At 36.1% G+C, this 16562-nt stretch overlaps 1 protein-coding gene across 1 annotated transcript; it reads right to left on the minus strand.

Moving 5' to 3' along the window:
* Positions 1-1519: 1519 nt before the first annotated feature.
* On the minus strand, positions 1520-3893 carry LOC107763113 (small ribosomal subunit protein uS8z/uS8w). The gene is made up of 4 exons (XM_016581550.2): positions 3755-3893; positions 2680-2818; positions 2446-2606; positions 1520-1827 (listed from the first exon to the last, which is right to left on the minus strand). Exons 2-4 carry the CDS (start codon positions 2810-2812, stop codon positions 1729-1731), a joined length of 393 nt encoding a protein of 130 aa, XP_016437036.1. The 5' UTR covers positions 2813-2818; positions 3755-3893; the 3' UTR covers positions 1520-1728.
* Between the last annotated feature and the right edge of the window lie 12669 nt (positions 3894-16562).

Genomic DNA, 16562 nt, shown 5'->3' on the forward strand with positions numbered 1-16562 from the left:
AGCATCCTATTACACTTAATAAGAGTGATAACTGTGTCGGTGTTGCGGTTGGAGGAAAGAGAACTGATGGATTGATCAAATTTCTTTTCCATAGCAACAAGTGGAAAGAAGGTTGAAGATTCTACTGCAGCAGAGGATAAATCAAAGATCCAACTCCATAAATGTCAAGAAAAGATTCGGTAGGCGATTTGTTGTTGAATCTATCAAGAATTGCGTCATTGCCTCAGTTTTGTTCAATATCTACGACGATTCTGATTACCAAGCTAGATAGCTATCTTCTTAGTTTATTATCATCCTCAAGGATGGTGAGTTGTTACTCTTGCTACGTTGTTCAGTATAAGATTTGACTTGTAATCAAAGCACACAAAATAAAAATGAGTTTTCGGGCCCGTGCTTAGCACAGGCGATTTCCCACTAGTATTTACATAAATGAGTAATGCGAACGGGAAATATTCTTTTTCTTTTGGACACTTACAAATAAAATGGTTATTTCATTCTTTCATTAGTTATTTTAAGTTCTTAAACGGTCAACTGTCGCGCAAAATAATTTTTTGCGGAAGAGAGAAGAAAATCATGGGAAAGGGTTTAAGGATGTGATAATTTGATAGTTGAAAAATACTACTCCAGTAATATTCATTCTTAGAATAAAAGTTCTTTTCCAAAGAGCTATTAACATTAGCAGAGAATATTTAGAATTTTTTAGGATACATATACATACTATCTTGTCGAAAAGTTGATTTTGGAAGAAAAAAAATATCTTCTGCGTGAACGCTTATTGTATCCTTAATCATCTGATATTCAAAAACAACTCAAAATTTACAGATGAAAATAGAAAAAACATATCCTTCTTTAAATCTCCTTTCAACTGTGTTATAGCACAAGTCGTTACAACTAAGTACCTTGAAGAAAATTCTCTTTGCTTTATCATTTCTATGCTTGAACACCATTTTGAACTAATACTAGATACCACGAAGAAAAATAATATTTTGCCTTTCCTTCATTTTTTGTGCTCTTGCACCCCATTTAGAACTACATTTGAGCATAAGACAAAAATAGATTTTGGAATGATAGAGAGGTGAATGGGTCTCTGAAGTAAAGCGATTTAATCATGTTATGCCTGCACATTTACCGGTTTCAAAAATGCAAAATCTACAATTACAGTTTCGAGCACTAGGAGGGCACACTAATTAGGATTCAAATATATTGGTTCTGATATGAAAAAGAGAGGTTGTATTTGCTATATATTGAGGAAGATGAGGAAAAATACTCAGATAGAGAACATGGATTCTAACAATAAATTCACTTCCTTTCTTGGCACCTTGACCTGAAAAATAACATTTACACGGAAGCATACTGGAAATTTTGGAAGTTCTCTGGAAGTTGTCAAGACAAGAAGAAGACAACTACAACTTACCTTTGCCTTCTATGTACTCTTGAGGATGTATTAGATTTAAGCCTAAAAGACGAACTAAAAAGCTACTAAACTGCCATCGCCATATTAAAAGCACAAACATGCACGTCGCCAACAAACCAGGATGTCATTAGACATACCACACAGTTCACAAAAAGCATCAACATCTTTTGTCAACAAATGCTGATAATTGTCTCCAAAATTTCAATAAAATCCCTACTAAAATTGATATGAACCCAACAAAAAAGTAGCTAATTTACTGTAAAAAGCCAACAAACAGCAGAAACGAAGTTTTCATCCTTGTCAACATAACAAACTCAATAAAAGAAACCGAGAACTTTTCCACCAACATTCTTTCGGCGGGCCTCCTCATGGTCCATGATACCAGCGGAAGTTGTCAGCACAATGTACCCGAACTGCAAGTTCAAAAAAAACATGTAAGAAACAGAACAAAAACATAAACATAAACAGGGTATGCCTAACTAACAACTAAGACTCTTATTTCATCCATGGAGTGCAGACAAAATCTCAAGTTTTACTTGTTTACTATCTCAACTCATATATGAGGGGGTTTCAAATCCACAATAGAATTGTTCAAATACAACTTCAAAGAACCACAATTTCCATGACCGGTCACAAAGAGCAATCTCGAGAACACTTCTAGCCATGGCAATATGACATAAGATTGCTCCTTTGGATAGGCAGAAGTTATTTTACAGGAGAGCCTCAACTACTAGCATCTACAAAGAGCATTTGCTCTGAGACATTAAAAAATGTAAGGGCCTTTATGAGCATTAACGCTTAAGACGAACCAAAAAGGTATAGTAGCATTAAGCAAATCATGATTGATCAAAAAAGTAACAAAGCCAAACTTTAAAAATGTTTAATTCACAAGCTTATATGACCATAACTAAACATTCATCCCTACAATCAATCCAGGAAGCTAAAGAATAGAAGCCCTAATTTGGCGATGACCAGAAACGGAGTTCCATATATTGTTTAGAGGAACAAAGTGAATATATTAATCACTGTACCTGACGGGAAGGGAGTAATCTAGCAGTCCATCCTTCAATCTCCTTTACTCCAACATCAAAGCGAGGACTAATGACACCACACTTGTTTAACCTTCCATTCAGCTCAACAACTATCTTTCCAGACCTATGATCATCGACATACTCAAATTCTCCAATGTAACCTACACACGGATACCATGAGTGAGAATATGACCAGGTAATGCAGACAGTGCATAAAGCAAAAAACTAACATACCATGCTTTTGCATGACAATGAGGAACTTGATGATGACTTTTGAGGAAGGTCGAATCATGACCTGACGCTTTCCCCTCTTTTCAGCATTGTACATGCTCTTGAGAGCATCATTCAGCACACTAACCCTAACCATTATTTCCTGTGTCAAATGCAAACAGTAATCAAGAGAATTTTCTAAAGAGTGACAACAAAAATAGCTCCAAAACTCCAAAACCGAAAAGAATCAAATTGGAAGGAGCAAAGATACCCTCAAACACCACTAATTAAAGAAAAAAAAACTAGTCACTTTCATTAGTAATTATAGAGCAGGAGAGGACCAGGAAACTGCAGAAAGGATGACAAAACAGTTACACCCTAGTGAGGATTCAAGAGAAGACAACACAACAATAACCAATACACAGCTTCACAAACACCATAAGTACCATTCAAATACAAACTCCAAATACAACACTTTCTTTATTCAACGCCTCAAATAATAAGAAACAAAATCCACACAGTCAAAACATCAGATATTCTTAAAAGCCAAATTTGAAATGATCCATGTTACAGAACCAAGACAACGTATCTTACTAAATAAAAAGAAAGTCTCTTAGAATAATTACTGGCCAAAAATACTACTAGTAATTACTTGTGTAACGGCAATTGGAGTGATATTAACTCAATTTTACTGTCTTCATTACTCCCAAATTCCAACATTTTTATATTTCAAGGCAATCGAACACAATTTATTAGTGGTCCAACTTCAATGGACCATAAAAAGCACAGCATAAGAGTCACGCTTAACCTCCAACAAGATAGTATCAAATCACTCCAACAGGTGTCACTAAATAAGAAAATCAAAATATATTTCAGCAAAAGTAATCTAGGGTTCTCTCCGAAACTTTACATTTTTTTTATCTAACAACCAAAAGATGGAAGTAGTAACAGCAATGAGATCAAACATAGCTCATATTCCAATAAAATAAAATAAAATGGCGGCATTAAAAATCATTATGAAAAAAGGTTTTGAAAAAAATGTTTCTTAGGCAGATAGAAAGGATAACATCTGAATGGAGGTGAGATAAGAATCGCTTACACTTTGATTCGGTGAGCGGAAGATAACACGAAGATCTACTTCGCCGCTGTAAGAGTGGCAAAAAATGGAGGACCAATAGTCGGTTCAGCAATGGGTTATTTGTAAATGGCTAGGGTTTAGGTTTTGTTGTCCTCGACTTACGAAGAAGGGCAGGTTAGTTTTGGGCCAGGATCCAATCCTTTCAAATGGGCCAAAATGTTTTTTGGTTAATTAAAAAAGGAAAAATTGGCATCATATAATAATACATAACAAAAATTGACAATTTTTTAGCCTTATATTAGGTTTCGCAAAGATAGCCCCAAACAATTGGCATTATATAGCCAAATCTTAAAAAAACTATTCTCTTTTATATTCTCTCTCAAAAAAAATTACACGCTTATTTTGGCTTCCCTCCCCTTTTCTCGCCCTGTATTTCTTCTTTTATTTCTTCTCTTTTGCTCTCATAGTTTAGCAAAAATTCTTGCAAAAAAAATATATTTCAACTTTATTTTTCTTCTCTCTTCTTTTTTTTGGTTGGATTGAATGAGTGGGTGTGATTGAAATTGGTTGAAAATATCTAAACGAGGCTATATACAAAATTTGAGCAAGATTAGCAAAAATTAAGAGAGAAAAAATATATTTCAACTTTGTTTTTCTTCTCTCTTCTATTTTTTGGTTGGATTGAATGAGTGAGTGTAATGAAATTGGTTGAAAATACCTAAACGAGGCTATATACAAAATTTGAGCAAGATTAGAAGTGATTTAGACTAGTTTCAGGTAAAAAATCGGACCTATAAATCTAACTACGACATGTGTACATCACGTTGTATATCGTGTACATCAGTGAATATCACACACGGTTTTTTTAAGGACGTCTGTGTATATCACTTTTTATATCGTGTATACAACAGAATTTTTTTATGGGCGCCCGTGTATATCACATTGTATATCATGTATATAACACAAAGTTTCATGGATATACACAGATACACATAATATACATGAGATATCACTGATATACATAGAGATATACGCGGGTTACAATTGTGATATATATATATTATTATTGTGATATACATTTATTGGCTATTTGATGCCAATATTTATAATTAAGGCTATTTTCTGCCAATTATATGAGTATGTTGTTATACCATGCCAAAACCCCTTAAAAAAGAGTAGAGATCACTATTTGGGAGAAATTCAAAAATAGCCAGATTTACAAATGGTCATTTAAAAATAGCCACAGTTTCAAAAGTAATCAAAATTTAGCCACTTTTTCATGTAAATATAAATCTAAATGAAAACACTGTTCAAAATTCGAAAAATACACCAACATATTATACTAGAGTTCCAGCATAAGTATGTTGGATGTCAAGAACAATATACTGGAGTTCCAATATAATATACCGGTCTAGCATAATATACTGAAAGTTCATACACAGGTTCTCCAATCTCCAGTATATTATGCTGGAACTTTCCGCGTGTTGGAGTTCTAGCATAATATGCTGGAAGTTCATACATAGGTGCACCGGTCTCCAGTATATTATGCTGGAACTTTCCGTGTTGCAGCAAAATAGTGGCTATTTTTGAATGACCAATCCGAAAACCGGCTAGCCTTGCTATTTTGACCAAAACTGGTCCGCGATCGAAATTATATATATATATATATATATATATATATATATATATATATATATATATATATATACACACACACACACACACACACACACACACACACACACACATGTATGCCAAGTTATATAGTACACAATTTTGTAAAATAATTCTCCTATCATTAAAATAAAGTATTGAGTAAATAATTATACATGTAGGAATAAAGTACAAGTTTCTGTGAATGATCAATATAGATATTATGTAGTCTCTTGTTTGTTGCGGTCAAGATGATATGATGTCGTCTGAACCCACGAAGATGAGCAATCAAAGTTTAATTAGATACATATATAATTTTTGTGTGACATTATTTGTTAAATTCTCCACAAATTATCATTGGACCATTGCATAAGATATTTGAAGGGTTCAAATTTCCAATTAGCATGATAGGTGTATTTTCTTTTAAAACTAACATGTAAGAAAATATAAATATAGCTAATTTATTGTTGCATTTGTAGACACAAGTATATATACCTATATGTGGCAGCTGATCATTATTGTTAAAATATTCAGCTACTCTTTTTCTAGTAATTATTTTGTACAATATTCTGCAGAGTCAAAACTAATAAATATCTTTCTTTCACAGCAAACTTGCTATTAACATTTTCTTTAATTAATTTACATATACATTTTTACTTGCTAAGTAACCTTTTGTTTATGAGTCTTATTAAGTATTCTTTTTTTGAGCAAACAGAAAATATATATATTAATAACTAAGGAACATGCAGTACATGACTTTCATAGTTTGTGTCACATAGGACACTTTGGTTACCTAGGCTTGCTAAATTTTTGCAAGCATCATAAGATAAGAATTTTCCAAAAACATATTGTTCAAGTAAGTCACTTTCCACAAAATATTTTACATCATATGGTGGTTCCACAAAAACTTTCTTCTCCTTCATTAGATCAGCAGTTGCCTTCTTTGCCATTTGATGAGCTGCCCTATTCCCTTGCCTAAACTCGTGCTGGATGGTTACCTTCTTCGGTTGGTGCATTAATAACCTGCATTTGTTGACAATGTTATCATAAAGTCTATTGCCTTGTTGGATTGATAGGATTAACTCCGTCGAGTATGTTTCTATTTGGAGAGGGAATATTCCCCAAATATGAGCTGTTTTAAGTCCCACTAGGAGTGCTTTGATTTCAGCATGTAATGATCCACGAGCATGAGCTGGTTTTGCAAAGCCAATTATCCAGTGCCCATTGGCATTTCTGATTACACCACCCAGTCCACATTTTTGAGTGTTTTTGTTGAAGCTAGCATCTATGTTTATTTTGAACCATCCCTTTGGAGGTCTATGCCATTTAATATTGATGTGGATTTTTGGAGAATTGAGTATACTTTTTTCAATTAGGAGAAGAAATTCAGTGGCCCTAGCAATAATATGGTTAATATTGATATGGTTTTCCGTATTGTTTTGGTTGTTGTTATTCCTATTTAACTAAATGTGCCAGATAGCAAAAGGAAAAAAGAGATTCCAATTTATAAAGTTGTTTTTAATCGGGTAGCCAAACTTTTTAGCTGAATGAGCCAGTGATCACCCTGCTCTTTATAGAAGTTTTGCCATCCAATACTGTCCCAAAATATTTAATGGCTTTGCAGTTAAAGAAAATGTGGATTATGGATTCTTCTTCATGACATTTGCATATAGGGCATGCTGGGTCAATATTTAAACCGATTTTTGCTAGGTATTTTCTACAAGGAATCTTGTTATGGAGGCATTGTCATAGAAAGAACTTAATTTTATTTGGACATGTTAGATCCCAAATCCATTTAAAATTAATTTGCATGTCTGCATTAGATTCCATGATAGTGTAGCAAGTTTTGGTCGTAAAGACACTTTTTGCAGTGAGAGACCATATTGGAATGTCACTATTTGATCTTTTGAGACGGATTTTAACCTTGGAGATGTTATCCTTGATTTCATTAGGAATGTTGTAGGATATATTGTTAAAGTTCCAATTTTTACCATCAAAGATGTCATTTATTTTTAGTGAGTAATCCGTATTTAGTAGGGGGCCTTCTATTATTTTCCTAAGATCTCCTAAATTCGGAATCCAATAGGTTTCCCAAATGTCCATGTTTGATTAATGGTGGGATGACCAAATAATACCTTTGGAACATAAATCCCAACTTTTTTGAATGCTTTTCCAAATGAAAGAACTTTTATTTTTGGCATAACTATTTGCATATGAAGTAATGATTAGGTTTGCCCATGTAGTAGTAGCGTTAGTAAGGATTCTCCATACTAGGCTAGCAAGAGTGCATAGATTCTTGTCCTTTGCACTGTAGAGTCCAAGGCCTCCCTTGCTTTTTGGTTGACAAATAGTAGACCATTTGATGAGGTGAATTCTTTTCCTCTCATTGGTAGTTCCCCATTTGAAGTCCCTTTGTACTTTATTAATTTTGTTAAGAATCTTTGTAGGGAGTAAAGTGTATTGCATATAATGGTTTGGGATTAAGTTCAAGCAAGAGAGGGATAGGGTTGTCCGTCCAGCTACATTAATGAATTTCATTTTCCATGCCGCTAGTTTGGCTCTCATTCTGTCAATTATGAATTGGTAGTCCTTTGGCCTAGGGTATTTGTTTAGTATAGGAAAACCTAGGTAGGTGCCAAAGGAATCACTTTTTGTAATACCCAACCTATTGGTAATCTCCTTAATGAGAGTTTGGGGACAATTGTTGGAAAAGATAATTTTTGATTTAGTAGTGTTAATACATTGCCCTGATAGGTCACAAAAAAGTTCTAATCATTTCTGGATGGCATGGCATTATTTCATATTGACCTTGGCCATAAGGGTAAGATCATCCGCAAAGAATAAGTGAGAGAATTTTGGACTTCTTTTTCCTATGGTTATTGGATCCCAATTCCTAATATCAACTTGATAGTTTATGTATCTTGACAGCATTTCTAGACAAGGATAAAGATATAGGGGGATATAGGATCCCCTTGCATGATTCCCCGGCTTGGTTCGAAGAAGGTAGTAATGGAACCATTAACTAGAACTGCTATGGAGCTTGTTGATATACAGTTTTAAAAGCAGTTTTTTGAATTTTAGAGGGAAGTTGAAGTATGTTAATGTGTGATGGACAAATGACCATTCTTGGACTTGGCGGTGGAGGTTGTTGGTGAGGTGGAGGAACTAGTGGCTCCTGGACTGGCTGAGATTGTTCTCATGGAAGGAATATAGGATTGAGTTGGGTTAATGTCTCTGGAAGGAAGAAAGGCATGTCTAGGAGAGCATTCTATGGGTAGATTGGTTGAAGTGCGGTGGCAAGTTCCATTGGTTTCTCATTGCATGCACTAGTTGGGGGTTCATTGAAGGCGCTAAGGGTTGAAGGATATTGTTGATTCAAACCTGGTTAAGATAATTGTCCATGGCCAACATCATGCCTTCCGTTACCAGTTGGGCTAGGTACTTAGTGTCGTGAAGTATGATGATCGAGTCCTGACCATTTATTTGGATATTGAACGAGCATATATGACCCATCAGGCCCATCTCCATCCACGACACAGGTTGGTAGTCCTCTGCTTATGATAGTTGGATGTATATGAACTGTGGGTTTTCTGGTTGTGGGGGTAGTGGCGGAAGGTTTTCCATGGATTGGGTTCTATGTTGGCGTAGAATTTGAAGGAGCTTGTACCTTCTTCTCAAGGTTGAAGGTATTCTGGGCATGTTGGATAGAGGGTTGGGTACTTAATGGGTCTAAGTCAGGCATGGGAGGGGGGCTATTGGTGGTATGTGAGGGATTGGTTGATAGGGTAATGATTGGGGCTGCCTTTTGCATGGCGTTTGGGTGCCCAATGTTTGGTTTTATAGGCTGATCTTCCATGGATGTAGTATCTATTGCTTGCTCAAGGTTGGAGGACATTTGTCCATTGTTATCTTTTTCCTTTGCCATTTGGATGGCATGCTTATGTGTGGAAGGATTTCCAAATCTTAAAGAAAGATTTTGGTTGAGATTTTTGGTTAAGGGAAGCTTATTATTGATTTGCTGGTTAGTTAGGTCATTAGTAACCCTTTGATTATTGTTTTGATGTTGTTTCCCTTGTCGGGATTTGATTGTTGTACTATTGTTCCCTTACCGAGATTTTATTGTGATTTCATTTATTTCCTTGCCCTTATTTCTTGCGATTGTTGTTTGGTTGAGGAAAAGTGTTAAAGCACGAAGGGTGATGCTGTGTATGATTTTGTGAGGAAGAGTGTAAAGCACGAAGGGTGATGCCGTGCCGCACGATGTAAAATTCCATGCCGATTATATTGATTTTATGGTGAGGAAGAGTGTAAAGCATGAAGGGTGATGATGTGTAGTTTATATTGATCCTTACGGTGAGGACTAGAGTAAAAGCACGACGGGTGATGTCGTGCACTTGTCCTTGATTTTTTTCCTGATTCTAATTGAGTTGTGTTGTCATGTACGTTTATTTACTGATTTTCCATTATTACTTGATTTTATTTCGATGTTATAGATTCTCTTACCCTATTTGCCTTGTGTTTGTTGCTTGGGTGAGGAAGAGTGTAAAGCACGAAGGGTGATGTCGTGTATTGTTTTGGTAAGAGAGTGTTAAAGTACGAAGGGTGATGCCGTGTATTGTTTTGGTGAGAGAGTGTTAAAGCACGAAGGGTGATGCCATGCACTTTCTGTTTGCTGTGTTTATTGTTATTAACAATTCAAGTGTATTAACTGTTTAGATCCCTTTACTGTTGTGATCCTTTGTGTTGGAATCCATAGTGTTTACAATATCTTGCCTTATTTTTTTTAATATGTCCAATACTTCAAATTTCAAGAATTGTTACATTTTTAACTCAATTGATTTCTCAACTAAAGTTTCCTTAAACCGTTTGAGGTTGTACTTTACTTAAAAAGGAATTTCTACTATGTTTTGATTTATTAATTTCTCGTATTAAAGGTAATGATTCCTTCGATATTGTACTTTAATTAAAAATGGTATTTTCTTTATCAAATGATTTCTAAAAATAACTTCATCTTTTCTTGTTGATTTCCCAATTGGGTTGGAAGTTGTACTCTACTTTATGTTAAGTGAATGAGGCTCCATGAACATTCTTAATTGTATTGGGTTATGGAACCTATGAGCTGAGTAACATGAGAATATTGTTGTGCAATATGAGACAGAAATATGTGGGCACAAGGTGCCGGGGAAAACATTATGGTTTTATTTAATGGCACGTGAGTTGTCCGTGCGGTTGTGACATAAATATGGGCACGAGGTGCCGTGAAAATATGAAAGTGGGCTGAGACCTATATTATTTATGATTATGAAATGAGGTATCACAAGGTGACCTTTACTCGAAAGAATTACATTCGAAAGATGCTTATCTGAAAGATATTTATTTGAAGGAAATATATTTATTGAAAAACATATTATCTTAGAGATTATTACTTGAAGGATTTATAGGCGAAAGATTTATATTTGAAGGACTTGATTAATTGATTGCACTTGTATTTATTATTTGTTGAGAAACATTTATGGTGTTCTTGTTGCCTGCTATTTATATCACTGGTTGATCATTGTTATCTGCTTCCTATTATTTTTGTACGCTATATTGCACAAGTTTATTTGGTAGTCTGGTCCTAGCCTCGTCACTCCTTCACCGAGGTTAGGCTAGGCACTTACCAGCACATGGGGTCAGTTGTGCTGATACTACACTCTGCACTCTTTTGTGCAGATCCCAGTGCGGTAGACTTCGGACCGCAGTGAGATTGCTGTTTCTTGTTCATCAGGCGATCCGAGGTAGTCCTGCAGGCGTCCGCAGGCCTTGGCGTCTCCTTCTATCTACTATTCCTGTTTCTTTCATGTATTTCCAGAGACAGTGTTGTATTTATTTCTTTCAGACCTTTATTTGTAGTACTCCTAGACAGTCTGTGAAGTTGTGACACTAGTCTGGGGTAGATTTGTTATGGATTGGTATTAGTAGTATTATTAAATTTTTACAATGTAGTCTTCCGCTTATTCAATTCTGTTGTTATCTAATTGTTGGCTCTTAACCGTTATCAGATTAAAATGGAAATAAGGTAGATAGTTTAGTTGGTTGGCCTTGCCTAGCTTTCACTAGTAGGCGCCATCACGACTCCCGAGGGTTGGAAATCCGGGTCGTGACAAGTTGGTATCATAGCTCTAGGTTACATAGGTCTCACAGTTCACAGACAAGCTTAGTAGAGTCTGAGGGATCGGTACAGAGACGTCTATATTTATCCCCCAGAGGCTACAGAGTCAGGAAAATTTTCACTCTCATTCTTCCCTGTCGTGCGATTTTGTTCTCTCATTGCTAAATTGAAACCTCTACTCTTGTCCTTTCACGAATAGCTAAGTCACGTACCGCTTCTTCAGCCGAACATTAGCACAGACCGGTGATAGATCAACTACATCTTCAGAGGCTTTGCAGAGGTTGGATAGGTTTCACCAAGCTCTTCACTACCACTTTTATCGGTGCATCTTTTGAGGACCCACGAGATTATCTTGACCGATGCTATGAAGTATTGCAGAACGTGAGAATAGTCAAAAGCGATGAGGTTGATTTTGCTGTATTTCAGATGACTAGTAGAGGTAGTGGAAAGATAATGTATTTACTAGACCAATTGTGGCTCCGACGGAAGATGTAGACATATCAAGAGATCACCTAATAAATCATGTTGGGGTTCAACGTACCTTGACGTTTGGTTGATTTATTTGAGTTGTGAAGGTCAAATATTGTGGATTATCGGATGTTGTGACCTATGGCTTCGTGCCAAGTGAGGGGAGTCCACTATCAACGATCAAATTGCGGGGTCATGTGTTATACCAATTCTGGCTTGAGATGTATTTATGTGGTATTGAAAGGTTTTCCAAAACTTATATATGATCAAGAGCTGAGATTTGAATGGGATGATGATGAGACTTGAGATATTCCCGCGTCCTTAATATTTCTACATTTCAGTATCAGCGGGGTCATGAAAACATATTCAGTATACTCGTAGTGCTTAAGTTAATCACAACACTCGCATGGGGCAGTCATCTTTTAATGTACTAGTGGCATGGAATTTCCTGCAATGGTTATTTAAGTTATCCGGTACAGACTTAGTATGAGCAGTCGAACTGCGGATGGGTTGTTATGAAAATGGTGATACTAGGAACATCTTAAGAATTATCCTAGACTTGGGAGAGACATATTTCTTCAAAGCACTCAGGCTACATGCCCCATTGCAGTTACTACTCCACTTACATGACCAACCATAGGTAGGGGTCAGGATATTAGAGGTGGAGGTGAGACTCCTAGAGGTGGAGACCCAGTCCGTTGATATATTTTCTATGGTATGGCTGAGGTTGCTACACCAGATGGTATCGTTATAAGTACGATCTCGAATTATTATAAAGTCAAAATTTCCTTAACTTGATTCGGTTTTGAGTATCGAGGAAAGTTCTCCTATTGTGCTCCACTTATGAGTGAGCTTCGTAATTTTTAAATCTACATATGTGAATAGTTCTGTTGGGAGATTATATGGAGATAGCCATGTCTATCATTATGTGTTGGTCACTAAAAATAGTTGTGAGGCTAAAAGTGACTTTTGTGAATCAATTCGATGAGTTTGATGTAATTTCTAAATAATTGATTTTAGTGGTAAATTATATGCCCTACCGGTATGAGGGATCATTGTATGTTGTGATTTTGTTTAACCAAGATTATTTGAAAGAAGGAAGAAAGGAAATGAAAAATTTTAGTTGGCACAATGTGCAAAATACTTGTGATTCAGAGTTGAGGATGAGATCCTCACATTTTTATATGATATGAAATATTTAAACCGGGCTACAAGCTGAGGTGGATGTTATATAAGGACGAGGTCCTGGTGGTGAAAATTTTATTTTGTTTAAATTCTCCTTTTGTGAAATTAAAATTTGGGATATAGCACTTGTAGGGAGTCATGCCTATTAGGCTTATTTGAAAATTCTTGTATGAATATTTCTGTGCATAATTTGCCAAAATTGTATGGTAACTATTGAGTTTTAGCCTACAAGGTGAGATCCCTGGTGGCGTTAAATTGTGACTCGTTACTTCGAGTAAGTAATTATAAGATCTCCATGCCTTGTTGTTAGTAAACTGGAGGTTTGAAACGAAATTTTGTTAACATGAGGTTAATTGGCGATGTTGTAATCTATTATGAACAACTATTAAGACCAGAGATGTGGTTATGGTCATACATATGATGCGTTTTATGTCAAGATATCATTGTGATAATGACGTGCTTGTAATGCGGAGATTAGTGTTATTGATATATACTTTGTGGTGCGTTGTTGGGTTGTGTACATGTTGTTAGGAGTTGTTTTGGTGTTACTCTGACAGGTGGATATGCCCAATTACAGGGGAAACTCTGCCAAAATTTCTGCAAAATTTGGGATATTGAAATGTGCAAAGAAAGAGATAAGTTACATTATGTGTTGGAGGACAGACTCTACTTCTCATTTGAGGATGAATGACCCGAAGTCGGGGAGAATGTAATACCCCGTATTTGATGGGTGCATAGGCATGAGTTGCTATAGCCCGTCGGGACTAATATCGTGTGTTGACGTGAAAATCGGACCTTTCTGGAAACGATTGGAGTGTAAGAAATTTGTTTCAAAGTTTACAAATATGGATAAAGGAAATAATCTCAATTGAAATGGTATTGTCGAACTTATGTCGAATGCGATAATGTGGGATCAACCGCGAATAATTGTGTAAAAGTAAAATCATCAATTTGGTAACTTGAGAATAATTCTTAGTACGTTCGAGGACGAAGTTTGTTTTAGAGGTGGAGAATGTGATGACCCAAAATGTCATCTTTAAATTAAATAATCATCTCGGTATTTTTAAGACCTTGAAAAGCGATATCAATAATTTCTCGACTTGCGTGCGCAGTCCGTATAATTTTTCGAAAGGTTTTTATGTAAAAAATGGATTAAATTGTGAACTAGAGCTTTAAACTCAATTGAGTTGACTTCGATCAACATTTTGAGCAAACGAACTCGGATAAAAGTTTTGACCATTCCGGTAGTTCCGTATCGTGAATTGGGACTTGGTCATATGCCCGAAAGCGAATTTGGAGGTCCCTAGATCAAATTATCGCCATTTAACGGAATCTAGAAATCTAAGGCTAAAGATTTCTTAAGTATGACCGGAGAGTTGACTTTTTGATATCAGGGTCAGAATCTAGTTCTAAAAATTTTCATAGTTTCATTATGTCATTTATGACTTGTGCGCAAAATTTGAAGTCAATCGGACTTGATTTGATAGGTTTTTGCATCGAATATAGAAGTTGGACGTTCTTAGTTTCATTATGCTTGAATTGGGTGTGATTCACGGTTTTAGCATTATTTAATGCGATTTGAGGTTTTGACTAAGTCCGTATCATGTTTTAGGACTTGTTGGTGTATTTCGCTGAAGTCCCGAGGGCCTCGGGTGGATTTCAGAAGGTTAACGGGTAGAAAAAGCTGCTGAAATTCTCTTTGGGAAGCTGCTGTCTTTTTTTTACAGCATCATGAACAGTCCCATGAACAGTGCCCGTGAACAGTACCCGCGAACAGTGCCGTGAACAGTACCCCCATGAATAGTGTAGTGAACAGTTCCACGTGAACAGTCCCCGAACGCGTGAACAGTGCCCCCGACATTTTCTGGACAGATTCTTAAGTTCTAAAAATGGGACTCGTCCCATTTTCCATTTCTATCAAATTGGAGCTCGGGGAAAGGCGATTTTTGGGAGATTATCAGAGAAAATAATGGGGTAAGTGTTCTTAACTTAATTTTGGTTAGATTACTCGAATCTATTACTAGTTTTGGCATTTAATTGGTTATTTTAGTTGGGAAAATCTTGAAAACCATCTTGGTTTAATTTGAAGATTTGAGGGTGGAGTTGATGTCGGATTTTAGTAAAATTGGTATGGTTGAACTCGTGGTTGGATGGGGTTTCATATTCCATAATTTTTGTCGGGTTCCGAGACGTGGGCCCCACGAGCGAATATTTAGTGCAATTTTGAATTTTTAATGGAAAATATAGAATTTCATTTGAAATTAGTTCCTATAATTTTTATTGACTGAATCGAATTGTTTATGACTAGATTTGAGAATTTCGGGTACGAATTCGCGAGGCAAAGGCTTGTTAGAATTTTGAATTGGTTGCAAAGCGAGGTAAGTGTTTGGTCTAACCTTAGCTTGAGGGATTAGGAGTTGTGTCCTATTTGTTATGTGTTATTTGTTGAGTACGACGTATAGGCATGGTGACGAGTATCTATACGTTGGTGTCAAGCATGCCCGTGAGTCTTATACTTTGATTAATGTGACTCCGTTTCGTATTGTATATGCTCTATATGATAATTTCTATTGAGGAATATGACTTGTGGAAGTATTATTGTTAATTGAACATGGTAGAGCATTGACTCAAATTGAGAATTGAATTGTTGAACATTGTAGAGCATTGGCTCAAGTTGAGAATTGAATTGTTGAACATTGTAGAGCGTTGGTTCAAGTTGTAAATAGAATTGTGAAGTAAACGTGAAATAAGAAAGGAGAGAGAGAATCATGATATTGTCTCCCTTGCCAGGATGTTATTGTTTTGATGTTGTTTCCCTTGCCGGGATTTGATTGTTGTACTATTATTCCCTTATCAGGATTTTATTGTGATTTTATTTATTTCCTTGCCCTTACTTATTGTGATTGTTGTTTGGGTGAGGAAGAGTGTTAAAGCACAAAGGGTGATGCCGTGTATGATTTTGTGAGGAAGAGTGTAAAGCACGAAGGGTGATGCCGTGCCGCACGATGTAAAATTCCGTGCCGATTATATTGATTTTATGGTGAGGAAGAGTGTAAAGCACGAAGGGTGATGCCGTACAATTTATATTGATCCTTACGGTGAGGACGAGAGTAAAAGCACGAAGGGTGATGGCGTGCATTTGTCCTTGATTGTTTTCCTGATTCAAATTGAGTTACGTTGTCATGTACGTTTATTTACTGATTTACCGTTATTACTTGATTTTATTTCGATGTTATAGATTCTCTTACCTTATTTGCCTTGTGTTTGTAGCTTGGGTGAGGAAGAGTGTAAAACACGAAGGGTGATGTCGTGTATTATTTTGGTGAGAGAGTGTTAAAACACGAAGGGTGATGCCGTGTATTATTTTGGTGA

This window comes from Nicotiana tabacum, chromosome 16, assembly GCF_000715075.1.
Source record: "Nicotiana tabacum cultivar K326 chromosome 16, ASM71507v2, whole genome shotgun sequence".
NCBI lineage: Eukaryota > Viridiplantae > Streptophyta > Magnoliopsida > Solanales > Solanaceae > Nicotiana > Nicotiana tabacum.